This window comes from Lepisosteus platostomus, chromosome 13, assembly GCF_059453375.1.
Source record: "Lepisosteus platostomus isolate fLepPlt1 chromosome 13, fLepPlt1.hap1, whole genome shotgun sequence".
NCBI classification, from domain to species: Eukaryota; Metazoa; Chordata; class Actinopteri; order Semionotiformes; family Lepisosteidae; genus Lepisosteus; species Lepisosteus platostomus.
Genome location: NC_142623.1, coordinates 20,033,117 through 20,048,285, shown reverse-complemented (window position 1 = coordinate 20,048,285; position 15,169 = coordinate 20,033,117). Strand labels below are relative to the sequence as shown.

The 15,169-nt window shown below is 49.2% G+C and overlaps 1 protein-coding gene and 1 pseudogene across 1 annotated transcript in view; one reads left to right on the top strand and one right to left on the bottom strand.

The window, feature by feature from the left end:
- Positions 1-10,221, bottom strand: part of kcnt2b (potassium sodium-activated channel subfamily T member 2b) — a 209,234-nt gene extending 199,013 nt beyond the window's left edge. The window contains exon 1 of the mRNA XM_088603769.1: positions 8,450-10,221. Within this exon, the coding sequence (XP_088459895.1) occupies positions 8,450-8,538 (89 nt within the window). The 5' untranslated portion in view covers positions 8,539-10,221. The remainder of the gene's footprint in view (positions 1-8,449) is intronic.
- A 1,337-nt stretch (positions 10,222-11,558) lies between these two features.
- Positions 11,559-14,783, top strand: LOC148650195 (uncharacterized; annotated as a pseudogene).
- The last annotated feature ends 386 nt before the right edge of the window (positions 14,784-15,169 follow it).

The window sequence follows — 15,169 nt, the reverse complement described above, 5'->3', positions numbered from 1 at the left end:
TGAGATCAACACGTAAGCGAGCCAATCAGCACCAGCAGCGGATTACTACTAACAAGCGCCGCCGCACGAGTTAACACACCTGCAATTGCTCTACCGTGCGGCACGCCGGGTTATTTATACCATTCGTACCTGATTCCCGTTGCTCGGTATTGAGTTCTCTACTTGTTGCTCAGCCTAGCGTTCTTACCCCTCTTTTGCCTTCCTGGAATTCTGCCTGCACCTTTTGCCTTCGGACTTCGGATCTCGTCTCGCCCCTTAGATTGTTTGCTTTCATTGCCTGTTTTGGATTTGACCCTGTAGCTCTCTTTTCGACTACGATTCTGTCTCACGTTTTGGATTGTTCGCCACCAGTGTCTTTACCGGATCTCAACTTACCTTCGCCTTCGGACTACGACTCAGCTCCTGGATTTGCTCGGTACGTTTACTTACCTCCCTGCGACTCCTGCATCTGCATCGGATCCTTTTCACCTCTACAGAGCAGCGTTACAGAATACCGAGCCCGATTATGGATCCCGCAGACGCACAGACCCTTCGTTCCCTTCTCCCGCAGCAATCCCAAACCATCGCCCAGCTTCAATCTTCTCTCCAACTGCTCACTAACCAAGTCGCCTGGCTTTTTTCTTCCCCTGTTTCGCCGGATCCCGCACCGATTCCTGCAACGCCTTTTTTACAAACACCTGCTCCAACCCCCGCGGCCCCGCCCACCACTCCCTCAACTTTACCATTGGTACTCCCGGAGAAGTATGACGGCAATCCTGCAGGCTGCAGGGGCTTTATTGCCCAGTGCTCCCTGGCTTTTCAGCTGCAGCCTGAGCGTTTTTCTACTTCTCGACAGAGGATCGGATTCGCACTTTCCTTGCTCACAGGCAAAGCATTGGATTGGGCTGCAGTATTGCTTGCTAGAGGAGATCAGCTGTTCTCTGACTTTCAGCTTTTTGCTGACCGTCTCCAGGCGCGTTTTTCTCAAAGCAACCCGGATTTGACTTGCCTTCGGCTTTCCTCTCTTCGCCAGGGCGACAGACCACTGCAAGATTATGTGGCTGAATTCCAAGCCCTCGCCACGGAGTCTGCCTGGAACCCGGAAGCTTTGGTTTGCCTCTTCGCTAAGGGTCTCTCGGAGGATCTAAAGGACCACCTGGTGCTCATGTCCTTACCAACCTGGTCTCTAGAGGCGGCTATCGCTGCGGTAGTTGAATTGGACACTCGCATTCGGCTGCGGAGAGCGGCGAGACACCCAGGAAGCAGACCTGTGCGCCCCATGGGTCCTGCCCTCGTGGCGCCCACCCTGCCACATGCACCCCTGTCCTTGGAGGAAAAGGAAAGGCGCCGTCAGGAGGGGCTGTGTCTGTACTGCTCTGCGTCGGGTCACCTGCTCGCTACTTGTCCTTTGAGACCCCCACATCCACCTCGAGCTCCCCCACTGCCTACTGTTAGTGTCAGTAGTGCTGTTTTTTCACAATCCTCTTCAGGGCCTTTATTCCCAGCTGAGATTTCCTGGATGGACACGCACCTTCCCCTTTCGGTTTTGGTGGATTCAGGGGCAGCTGGGAATTTTATGGATGCCTCTTTTGCTAAGAAGTGGGATATTCCTCTTGCTCCGCTTTCACCCCCTATCTGCATTCAAACGTTGGATGGGTCACCGATTGCTCCTGGACGTATTTCCTGGCAGACCATTCCCCTATCCCTTACTGTTGGTGCCACTCACGTGGAGGACGTTTCACTCCTTCTCCTGGACTCCCCTGCTTACCCTGTGATCCTGGGCCTTCCCTGGCTCAAAAAGCATGATCCCCACATCTCCTGGGCCAAGAATGAGATCATTGCCTGGAGCCATGCCTGTCGTGACAACTGTTGTCGTCCTCCACTCAAGGTTGCTGCTTCAGTAAACCTCTTGGAAGAACACTCTATTATTCCCCCCCAATATGCACATTTGAAGCAAGCCTTTGACAAACAGAAAGCTCTATCGCTCCCCCCTCACCGCACCTATGACTGTGCAATAGATTTGCTTCCAGGAGCACTCCCACCCAAAGGACGGATCTACCCTCTCACTCAGACAGAGAATGAAGCCCTGCAGGATTATATCAAGGAGGCCCTGAATTCTGGTTTTATTCGTCCCTCCTCCTCCCCAGCCTGTGCTGGGTTCTTCTTCATAGGGAAGAAGGACGGCTCCTTGAGGCCGTGTATTGATTACAGAGGCCTGAACTCCATTACAGTCAAACATCCCTACCCCTTGCCTTTAATCCCACCCGCTCTGGAGTCCCTACGTGGAGCCTCCATTTTCTCAAAACTAGATCTACGGGGGGCTTATAATTTAATCAGGATCCGTGAAGGGGATGAGTGGAAGACGGCCTTTATGACCACGCACGGCCACTATGAATATCAGGTGATGCCTTTTGGACTCGCTAATGCCCCGGCAGTCTTCCAATCCTTCATAAATGACATCTTTAGGGACATTATTGGAAAATTTGTCTTGGTGTACTTGGACGACATCCTCATTTTTTCCACCGACCCTCAGAAACATGTCCATCATGTCCAGGAGGTCTTGTCCAGACTCATCGACAACCAGCTCTACGCCAAGCTTGAGAAATGCATTTTTCATGCTTCTAAGATTCACTTTCTGGGCTACATTATTTCTCCTCTTGGAGTCGAGATGGACTCAGCCAAGGTGGCAGCTATCAATGATTGGCCTGTGCCACGTAATTTGAAGCAAATCCAACGCTTTCTAGGTTTTGCCAACTTCTACAGGCGATTCATCCGGAACTTTAGCTCCGTTGTGGCGCCCATTACGGCTCTGACCCGCAACCGTCCTAGTCGGGGTAAATGGAATCCGGAGGCTAACCAGGCATTCCTGCGCTTGAAACGTCTCTTCAGCTCCGCTCCTCTCCTACGGCATCCGGATCCCTCCCGGCCTTTCATTGTTGAAGTTGACGCCTCTGCCCATGGGGTTGGTGCAGTCCTCTCCCAGCGCCTCGAAGAGGATCGCCTTCCTCATCCATGTGCTTTCTTTTCCAAGAAGCTCTCTCCTGCTGAGGTTAACTATGATGTGGGCAATCGTGAACTCCTAGCTATCAAGCTGGCCCTCGAGGAATGGAGACACTGGCTGGAGGGGGCTCAGCACCCCTTTGTCATTATCACGGACCATAAGAACCTGTCCTATATTCAATCTGCCAAGCGTCTCAACTCGCGTCAGGCCCGTTGGTCACTTTTCTTTTCTTGTTTCAATTTTGTTATCACTTACACTCCTGGCTCCAAGAACGGGAGGGCTGATGCACTCTCTCGGCTCCATGACCCCCCAGGCCTGGACGACACACCTGAACCAATCATCTCTCCTAACAGAATCGTGGCAGCGATTCATTGCTCCATTGAAGATCAGGTCAGGCGTGCCCTCAACGGAACTACAGTTCCTCTGTGCTGCCCCCCGGATAAGCTTTTCGTCCCGAACAACTTACGTTCTGCGGTTTTGCAGTGGGGAAATGATTCCTGGTTTGCCGGCCACCCGGGATGCAGACGCACTCTGGACCTCCTCACCAGGGACTTTTGGTGGCCTTCCATGCGATCTGATGCAGCAGAGTACGTCCGGGCTTGCCCGGTCTGTGCCAGGAGCAAGACTCCGCGCTCTAGGAAGGCTGGCCTCCTTCACCCCCTTCCAATCCCACAATGCCCTTGGTCCCACATAGCTGTTGACTTCATTACGGACCTTCCTAACAGTCAGGGTCATACGGTAATCATGGTGGTCTCCGATCGTTTTTCCAAAGCAGCCCATTTTGTCCCCCTCCCAGCATTGCCCACAGCCCAGGAAATGGCATCTTTGTTTGTACAACAGGTCTTTAGGATACATGGTTTGCCTGATGACGTTGTCTCGGACAGGGGACCTCAATTTATCTCGGCCTTTTGGAAGGCTTTCTGTCAAACTCTAGGGACTCGTGTATCTTTGACTTCTGGTTATCATCCTGAGGCCAATGGTCAGGTGGAAAGGACCAATCAAAGCCTCCTGACCTTTTTGAGAGCCTTCACCTCCAGCTCACAGGATGATTGGTCATCACTACTTCCCTGGGCAGAATATGCCCACAATTCTCTTACCTCCTCCTCCACAGGTCTCTCTCCCTTCCTTTGTTCTTTATGTTATCAGCCCACTCTCATCCCTGTCACACCTCCACTCACGGCAGTGCCGTCCGTGCAACAATATATTGCCAAACTGCGAAGGACCTGGAAAATGGCGAGGACAGCTCTTATTAAGTCAACCCAGCGCCACGCCAAATTCGCCAACCGACACCGCAGACCAGCCCCTCGTTTTCGGAAAGGACAGTTTGTTTGGTTATCTACACGGAACCTACCTATACATCAGCCTTCCAAAAAGCTTGGGCCTAGATATATTGGTCCCTTCCGGATTCGTTCCCGGATCACCCCGGTCACCTTCCGCCTTGCTCTCCCCCCTACCCTCAGAATCCACCCCTCATTTCATGTCTCCCTCCTGAAACCTGTTTACCGCTCGCCCCTTGCGGCTCCCCAACATCGCCCGCCACCTCCTCGTCGCATTCAGGGGCCCCTGGCTTATACGGTCCACAAGATCATTGACTCCAGATGGAACCGCGGTACCCTTCAGTATTTAGTCGACTGGGAGGGTTTTGGTGCCGAGGAGAGATCTTGGGTTCCAGAGAAAGATATTTTGGACCCTACACTAATCAGTGACTTTCACAGGGACTATCCTAATCGGCCGTCTCGGGCGTCGGGAGCCGCCCGTGAAGGGGGGGGTACTGTCACGACCACCAGCCAGCTGAGATCAACACGTAAGCGAGCCAATCAGCACCAGCAGCGGATTACTACTAACAAGCGCCACCGCGCGAGTTAACACACCTGCAATTGCTCTACCGTGCGGCACGCCGGGTTATTTATACCATTCGTACCTGATTCCCGTACTCAGTATTGAGTTCTCTACTTGTTGCTCAGCCTAGCGTTCTTACCCCTCTTTTGCCTTCCTGGAATTCTGCCTGCACCTTTTGCCTTCGGACTTCGGATCTCGTCTCGCCCCTTGGATTGTTTGCTTTCATTGCCTGTTTTGGATTTGACCCTGTAGCTCTCTTTTCGACTACGATTCTGTCTCACGTTTTGGATTGTTCGCCACCAGTGTCTTTACCGGATCTCGACTTACCTTCGCCTTCGGACTACGACTCAGCTCCTGGATTTGCTCGGTACGTTTACTTACCTCCCTGCGACTCCTGCATCTGCATCGAATCCTTTTCACCTCTACAGAGCAGCGTTACAGTCAGCCATTTATACAGTGCCCCTGGAGTAGGATTCCTCTGCCAGCCACAGAACTTGAACCAGTAACCTTCCAGACACAGTCACAGATCCTTAGCCACAGTGCCACCGCTCCACCCCAGATCTCAATCCTATTGAAAACATGCAGGTCAGTCCCATCTACCATGACTTATCATCATGCATTCTAATGAGGGTGATCCTGTTAGACAAACTGGATAGGACTGTGTTGCTCATATTTTAAAACCAGGTTTAATTAATTACCTACACTTATGTAGCACTCTTCTGGACACTCCACTCAAAGCGCTTTACAGGTAATGAGGACTCCCCTCCACCACCACCAATGTGCAGCATCCGCCTGCACCAGAACATTCACCACACATCAGCAATCAGTGGGGAGAACAGAGTGATGAAGCCAATAAGGAGGCCATGATTTGTAAAGGCCAATGGGAAATTTGGCCAGGACACCCCTACTCTTTTTGAAAAACACCCTGGAATTTTTAATGACCACAGAGAGTAAGGACCTTGGTTTTACGTCTCATCCGAAGGACAGCACCTTTTTACAGTATAGTGTCCCCATCACTATACTGAGGCATTAGGACCCACACAGACCATATGGTGAACACCCTCAGCTGGCTCCACTAACTAACTGACTGGGCTCACACCTGCTTAACTTTAATGGGTTGTCAGTTGTGAGCTGCAGGGTGATATGGTTGCTGGGCATAATGCACACAACATCCCACAAGAGCTGTTCTTGATGGTGGCAGACAACCAATATATTTTCCACTGGGGATTATTATGCTTTGGGTAATATATCGATGGGCTTATCTTGTAGTCCAGCAGTAGTAGAGTTTTCAATTTCTTAAGAGAGATAGGACTGAGGCCTCACTGTCTTGATTCAGCTTCCAGTTAGCTGCTGTTTTATATGGAAATGTTATGACATAGCAATATGTGACATGCAAGTTTTGAATAGAATGCTGTGTCCTCTCTCCTGGTTTATTCGAGATTAGCTTTTACTTCTAACTCCCGCTATTCCATATCCCATCCAAAACGGACCTGTGCGGTTCCTCGCTATTGCTGAAAAGCAACTTTTTGTACCATTTAATGGTTTTTGTTGTAACTCCATGCTTTTTCACAGGGGAAAAAACACTAATGCGGAAAGCAGACACATAAAGGAGAGCAGAGACTGAAGGAACACTTCTTTCCTGTAAAACTTGTTTAAGTGAAATGTTAAATTGGTGTAAAAGGCGCAGATAGAGAACGAGGGGAGAAAAGTTTAACACCACAGAAACACGAGGAAGATTAAAAAAAATGAGAAGGCAGTTAAGGTGTTAACTAAGTAAAAAACTGCGACCATTAAGCCCCTCTAATGCTCAGCTGAAAAGTAATGAAAAGATTCGGGCGCTCTCCAAACTCCAAAATCATAATACAAACCACAAATATAATTGCTAGGAATACACTCCGGGACAGTAAATAGGCACACGTAAATACAATTGCCGTTGATGCTAAGCAGTTTCTCTAATGCTCAGTTGCGGGTTTGATTGGAACTTGGATCAAAGCTGTTTTTTTTTCCTGTCGCTGTAATCTAAATGCGATACATCTGATTTAGAGACAGGTCTAGGACTCCGCAAGCGCGGGCTGAACTAAGTCAGATTCCTCTGAAGCATGAAAAGTATTTTGCTTTCTTAACAGCACTGGAAGACCGAGCCGTTTCCGCGCAGCTGTGCACACTAAACCTCTCCAAAAAGCCGTGAAATGAGGGGGTTCCATTTTCTATTACTGTTAAACCCATGAGATTCCAATAACACCACACATGACGGATAAAATGAGACAATCTGGATTTTTAGTGTTTATATTTTGTCTTTACTTTTATTTAGTTCTATTCTATTAAGTTAACAGGCAAAAACCGACTCTACCTCCCTATCAACCGTTTTAACATATTCCTTGTATTATAGAACAATTATTTTTATTCTTATGCGTTTTGCATTAAAACGGAAACATGTCAGGGTCACAAGATCCTAATTATTTATAAAAATAAAATAAAAGGACAACTAGTCTGTTATAATTAACACTCAGAAGTCTATCATCAATATCTGAATGGCCATATGAAAGCAAATGTAGATTTGTGTACAGAAACGAAGCATTGCAAACCCATAAATACGCTACATTAATATACATGCCTCGCCAAACCAGATCACAAATTAGAAGTTCGTTAATGAAGAATCCAACGCTCACTTGCTGATCTATTATGAATATTTTCACGATTCATAAACAAAATAAAACCCAACTGTTTGGCAAGTACGGGGGTGACGGTGATTGTGTGGGGACCGGTGTTTTGCTTTAGAAAAGAACACGGCCAAATAAACTTTCTGCGTACACAAACCCAATTACACGGTTAACTTAATTGCAAGACACTCCGTATTTTGTCATTATTGCATATAGCTTTATACAGACAGAAAAATACGTTTGGATAATTTTATTGCAAATTGCTAATACCAAGAAAATACTGAATGATAACCACATTGACCAAGTGCTTTTATGCCAAATTCCGATAACTGGAACTGCAGTACCAATACGAATAAAGTTAGTGTGGTCCTCATAGTTCAGCTGAAGTATCCACACAGGTTGAATAAGAACTGTACACTGAACAACGTGAACCTTCTCTGCATCTTGAAAGCAAATGCCCTGATGCTGCGATTCTTGCTGATGCCTTGAAGGTAGCAGCCTCAGATATATTTATAAAACTGGGCAGGAGCTGATCAACTGCCACCGGGCATCAGGGAAGACAGATCGACGTTACGTTTATTTGCTATGGGGAAGCACAGTGTTGCTGCAGCCCGGTGTCTTTCTTCTACAGTCTGGTATTAAGGCACAAAAGTACAGCCTGTATCATTAAGCCAGCATCGTGGTGACACTGGGCTGTAATTAACCCTGACAAAATTACTCAACCGCTGTCCCTGCATAAACAACAGGTTGTTGACCACTTGTATAAAGCAAAACGTGGCGTTTCCGGGTTTTCCTTCCTGTCAAAAAATAAAATTATCAGGAAAAAAGAAAGCTATGCTTATGTAGGGAATGAAGAACCGACAAAGCGGCGCATTCTAATGCTTCCTTAAATATTTGCTCCTATCTGCAAGAACAGTATAAATCATTAACGCATTATTTGTTTTTTGAAGCGTTTGTCAGCTTTACTCACCTGTCGTCCGCTTGCCAGTCCCCGAGCAGCAGGTCTCGGAACCGATACCGCGGCGGCAGCGGCAGAACGTCCTTTTCCAGCTCCACCATGTTCGTTAAGCTCCGAACCTCTCCGGCAAAAATAAAAATGCGCCGCTGTAGAGATCGCACCTCCAGCGTCGGCTCCCTAGAGCAGACCCTCTGTCCCCGGTTTCTTAATTGTTACCGTTATTATACAAAAAAAAGAGTCACTGGTGTGGGTTTAGCGGTTCGGTCCCACTGAGCTCACCTCGGCACAGCATGTGGACTGGCTTGGTTCGCTATAAGGCTTTGCGCTCGTTTGACGTTCGGAACACGAGTCCCAGAACTACTGGGCAACTGGTTGCTATCAGCTTAGACCTGCTTTCTGCTAACAAGTGGCGGCTGCTGGTCTGATCTCACTGAATGCAGCTGTTTGATTTGCCTACTATAATGATAGGGGCTACACCCGCTGTACTTACAAGTCAATAGTGAGCATCCTGCGCTGTAGCAGTACTAAATCCTTTAACCCGCATGGCAAGGAGAATTGTTTTGTACCTGCAACCCGAGTGTCCGTGATTACTAAGAAGTGATCTATTGAAATAGATGGCTTTTCAAATTTTGATAAGACGCAGTATCAACAGCAGGTCGCCTGTTTTTTTTTTACAGCCTGATTGCAAACGAAGGGGTTTAAGGTTTTTTTCCCCACTTGCAATGAACCTTCACGGTGTTCATTAGTTCTCCTAAATTGGATATTCCTGGGTCAACCGAAAAGAAAGGTCAGAAAAGAACTAAGATGTAAGTGACCCGAATCATTTCCCCTGCACATTGTGTCATTGTGTTAATCAGGTATGAAGTCCATAGAACAACACTGATGGGAATTAAATTTGCCCTTTTCCACTGCCTTCATTAGGTCACAAACAAGCCCTAAACGCAGATTCGCACTCGGTTCGGTAAACCGACGGGGATATACTGTATTCATACAAATTCAGCTGTCAAAGAACAGCAGTTTTGCCCGCTTTCCTAAAACCTGTATCTTTTTTCTTGGAAAATGTGTATTTCACTCCGTATTTTGTTAGGGGGGGGAAAACCACGAGACTTCCAAATTCCAACTTGCTAATTAAGACGTTGTATTTCGTTTTTTTTTTAATTTAGCAGAGAGCATTCCATGGGGAGGTAAGTAAAATAAAACGCAGTATCTATTTTATGTATTCTGAGGGCTTTATCAACCACTAAGTAGGGGAATATATTATTCCTACCAGCCCTTCCCAAATTAAAAAGTCTCGATTTTACTACGTGATCTTTTGTGGACGAGGGAACAGAAGACGTCTGGTATCTTCAATCAGGCATTCCCAAACCTTTATAGCTACACTTGAATGAGTATAGAAGTGAAATACATTAACTTGTTTAGGGGTGCCCAGTCCAGCTCCTGGAGACTTGGTGTTTGCGGGTTTTCAATGACGCTTCAAAGCTGCAGCACATGCAGAGTTCGATAGGCTTGGTCCACTTAAGTCACTGGCTTGAATACTAAGCGACGCATTTAATTGTAAGCTACCTGGTGGAAAAATGCAAGTGCTAATATTTATGGCACAGGTTTATGTCTGTAGTTAATACACACCATTTATGGGGGAAAAGGAATGACTAAAATTCCCATAGTCCTATCCCAGCTTCCCCATCGCCCGTGAACGAGCCAGGAGGCTTTGCGTGATTTCTAACGTTTAAGCACGCAACCAGAAAGAACATTCTACTCATTCACACGACTTGCAAATATATTTTTCTAGATGTATGGGTGAAACGTTAGCGACAAATAACTACCGAGACTTTCAAGCGACATATGGGCCTGTGCTGTCTATGAATTAAGTATGTACAGAATAGGCCTCTCGCGGATTAGTGAAACAACGTATTTATTCTTAATGAGCACAGGAAAGAATAAACTAATTCATTTTCAGTAGGTTGCTGTATTTTTGCTAGGATATTTTACTGTCCAGAAAAGGCATCACATAGTGTCAATTCAACTACAGAAGACGATCCCAGGCTATCAATTTTATGTTTCAGTCAACCCGACCCTTATTGCACACGCAAACACATCCAATGCAAGATAATTGCAGTAAAAACGGAGTTTGTGTTACTTTTAAAAAGTTTCAGCATGTTTCCAGGTACATGCAACGCCGTGTCAGGCAACTAGAAAAGCGAGCAAATAGGACAGAAAAGGCTGGGATTAACTCCTTCAGTATTGCAGTTTGTGGCTTTGGTGACCCCTTCCGGGCACAGGGAGAACATCGCATCTATAATCGGGTTATTATGGAAATAGAACCGTTTGATCTTTCCAAAAGCGCACATACTTTTCGAAAACAGATTTTATAGTTATCTCAGACAAGATCTTATTGCTTATTTCGTTCTTACACAGCCATAAGCAGCTACATTTTCAGTTCTATAAAAATTGAAACCAAGCCATACGAAGCATTGTAGCATTCAGTACCACTTCCCTTCATGATCAACATTACTTCAAATAAAGTAAACAATGTTGTTTTGTTTTGCGATGGTAATTACTGTTCAGTACACAGAACTAATGTTTGGGACATTGCTACTGTATACTATTATAAAGTAAAGAAAATTCTTTAAATGATGATATTGAATTTGCAATGGTTAATTTACAATTCATTACAATTAACATAGTTATAATTCCAGCACCTCCAAAAGATCAAGTTCGTTAGTCTGTATGCCATTTCGAGATTTTGGACGAAATAATGTCGTTTGTTACGAATGCAGTGTAATAGGGTATTTTGGACATAACGACTTATTGTTCGATTTAATAGTGATGCGTCTATTAACTTTAAGGTTCCATGAAATTTGACTCACAATCACACACATTTTCAGACTCTAGTAGGAATGTATTGTTTTTATGAGATAGATGCGCTCGGGTCCGAAGGACTAGGCAAAAGGGATGAATCTGATGAGTCTCTGTTTTAATTAAAATTTATTTTTTAATCGATTTTCAAAAACCGATTTTTGGACACCTACAAAGTTGGGGTGGAATGGAGCTCAAACTGGTAATCAGGGCTCTAACAGACATACGGAAGGACAATTTAGGAGCGCCAATTAACCAAGAGAGCATGTCTTTGGAAGGTGACAAGAAACCGAAGTACCAGGAGAAACCCAGGAAGAACATGCAATCTCCACACAGTAGGCAACCCAAACCAGAATCGAAACAAAGACCCAGGAGCTATAAGACAGCAATGTGTCGACCAATTATTATTACTGTTACAATTAATGTGCACTTTCGTGTGTGGTTACCTCCTTATTCGGTTATATTCAAATTCTGGACAACATCTTTAAAAAACAATTCGTGGTAACAGTGATCTTCTGCTGAACACTGACCTGCGGGAATCGTGCTCTGAGAAAGTCGTGTATTGTGAAAGGCAACACGTTGCGTTACGTGACAAATAAAACACATCCAGATCTCATAGTCTGTAGCCATAGCAACATGCCAAAATCCCAGGCAAGACCTCCATGGGTAACCCCGGTTTTTTCACCTAATTTTTTTAATTTGCTTTAAATTGCGATTTACTGTTTTTTTCCCCGTAGACCCTTCTCCCTCTTTTGCCCTTCTGATTTAGAAAATGTTTCTCCTTTGAAAAATATTTATTTCACTGATGACGTTACTGAATTATTCATGATTGTTATCATTCTTATCGAAATAATGAACTCTAAATAACGTTGCGATTAAAATAATTTAGAGGTCAAACATAACTACACGACGGTTTTCATTAAAATGTCATGGATCAAAACATGCCAAAATTAAAACTGTTGCCATTGATATCAAACAAAAAATAGAAAATTTTTCTAATTTAAAAATACTGTAACGCCCTCGCCTGGTGGTGAGGAGGAAGCGCCCCTAGGCGCTCGTAGTACTGCTGGGCATGCTGGGAGTGGTAGCCGGGGAGAGTCTGAGGGTCAGCACGATGACCAGCGGCTGACCCTACCTGTGTAAATAATGTCCTAGTGATTCTAGTGCCCTGTGTAGTCCTGTAAAAGTGTAGTGTGTTGTTAGGTAATTACCACCCTAACTATGTGTACGTGTTCCGTCAGGCTCCTCATGTGTGTGTAGATCTCGTGTCTGGTTTTGTGTGGTTGTAAACGAATAAAGTTAATGCTTGTTGTTAATCGCGTCTCCACTCGTCCTTGTTCTGTAAAGAACCTGTAAAAGCTACATTGGTGTCAGAGCGGGCACAATGGACAACTCGTGGTAGACAGTACCCGATTCTATTAAGCGCTGGCTGACGCTGGAAGAAACAAAACCCATCGGCAGCGCACATAGGGAGCCTGAGCAACTCCTGGGTGCGACAGGTGGGCACAGCCCTTACCAGGGATATTCAATAGTGGTTCCGCCGGTAGAATTGGGGCGACCAGCCGCTACTCCTGGTCAGCGAGCACCCCAGATAGAGGATACTCTCCCTGCCGGAGCCGATCAGCAATTCCCACACCCATCGGCGCGGGTGAGACCAGGTCGCTACAATGGGGAAGCGCCGTGGGAAATCTACGAGGCGCAGTTCCAGCTCGCGGCCCGGACGAATGGCTGGAGCCGGGCGGAGATGGTCGGCCACCTGGCGGCGGCGCTGGAAGGAGCGGCCTGCCAGGCGCTCTTGGACGTCCCGGAGGAGGACAGAGGCGAATAAACGGCGCTGGCGGCGGCTCTCCAGCTGCGCTTCGGTGTGGAGGAGGCGCCGGACTTGATGCGGGAGAGGCTGGCCCTGCGGCGGCGCCAACCAGGAGAGCGACTGGGCCCGGTTGCCGCTGATGTCGCGTTCCTCGCCCGCCGAGGATACCCAACTTTCCCCCGGGAGGCGCAGCAGGAGATGGCTCTCCAGGCCTTTCTCAAGGCCCTCTCACCCGAGGAGCTGCGGCGCCACGTGCAGCTGGCCGCGCCAACATCGCTGGAGCAGGCCTTGGCCCTTGCTACACGGGCTGAGGCCGTGTTCGGGGTGGCTGGAAGCACCAGCAGACGCAGTGCGCCCTGCCGGCTGACCGAGGCGGCGACGGAGGAATCCAGCGAGGGGGAAGAGGAGCCAGCCCGGGCAGCGACCCCCGTGGAACAGCCCCGCACGCTGATTTGCAACCGCTGTGGGAAGAGGGGACACCGAGCCCGGTTCTGCCGGGCACCCGAACCTCGCACTCCTCGATCGGCGTCGGGAAACGGGAACGGGGCGGCTCAGCGTGGGGAAGGCCGCCCCTCGAACACCTCAACCCCCGCTCCGGAGAGCGCTGTTAAGACCGGCGCCCCTCACGCCACCGTGGGGCGAGTCGGCTGTAGCCGGGGCCTGTACCTCCACTGCAAAATCGAGGACCAACCCTGCCTGGCCCTACTCGACACCGGTTCATCGGTAACCCTACTCCGGCCGGGCGTCCTCCCCGACACCGAGGGCACCAACCCCCCAGGATGGGAGGCCTCCAGCCTGCGGCTAAGGACCGTGACGGGACAGCTTGCTGCAGTCCGGGGGAAACAGGTGCTTGCCTTCCGTCTAGGTGCAGCACCGGTGCGCCACCCCTGCTACCTTGCACCCATCCAGGAGGACTGCATTCTGGGGCTGGACGTACTGCAGCGAGTGGGGGCCAGTTTGGACTTGAGCCGGCAGGAGTTGGTGTGGCAGGGGGAGCGACTTCACCTGGTGGAGGGCAGGCCCGGCGAAGGCCGAGGGACGCGGGCTTGCCGGAGCCGGGAGAAAAAGAGGCAGTGGCGGCGGCGGTGGCGGCGGCAGTCGCCGGGGCAGACCAGGCCTGTGAGCCGGGGAGCGAGCGTGCCGGATCCTGCTCCCGAGTCAGCCGGGGGGCCAGACAAGGCGGCGGCGGCGGGGGCTGAGCGTTGCGTGGAAGCGAGGCGCGCCGTTGAGGATCTCTACCAGCGGAGCTGCGAGGGCCTCGATCAGGACCAGCGGCAGCGGCTCCAGGAACTACTCGCCCAGAACGAAGACCTCTTTGCGGCGAGAGATGAGGACTGCACCCGCACTGCCCTGGTCCAACACGAGATCAACACCGGCGACGCTCGGCCCATCCGCATCCCACCGGGACGCATGATTCACGCCAAGCGGACCGCCGCCGAGGAAAAGATCCGGGAGATGGCCGCAGCGGGGGTGATTGAGCCCTCCGCGAGCCCGTGGTCGGCGCCAGCTGTACTGGTAAAAAAAAAAGATGGCTCGTGGAGGTTCTGCGTCAACTACCGCAAGCTGAACGAGGTCACCCGGAAAGATTCCTACCCCCTGCCGAGGATAGATGACGCCCTAGACTACATCACTGGGTCGACCTGGTTCAGCTCCCTGAAACTCCGCTGCAGCTACTGGTAGGTACCGCTTGCTCCCGATGCTCGGCCGAAGACGGACTTTTCTATCGGCCAGGGCCTCTGGCAGTTTACTGTCATGCCTTTTGGCCTGTGCAATGCCCCGGCGACGTTCGAGAGGCTGATGGAGAGGGTGCTGGCATCTGTCCCGCGGAACCAGTGTGTGCTGTACCTGGACGATCTGCTGGTTCATACCCGGGGCTTCGACCAGGCCTTGACAAACCTCCAGGCGGTGCTGGCCTGCATCCGCCGTGCTGGCCTGAGGCTCAACCCCCGCAAGTGCGAGCTCCTGCGGCGGGAGGTGACCTTCCTGGGACATGTTGTTGGACCGCGAGGGGTGGCTACGGACCCAGGTAAGGTCGCCGCAGTGAGGGGCTGGCCGACTCCACGCAC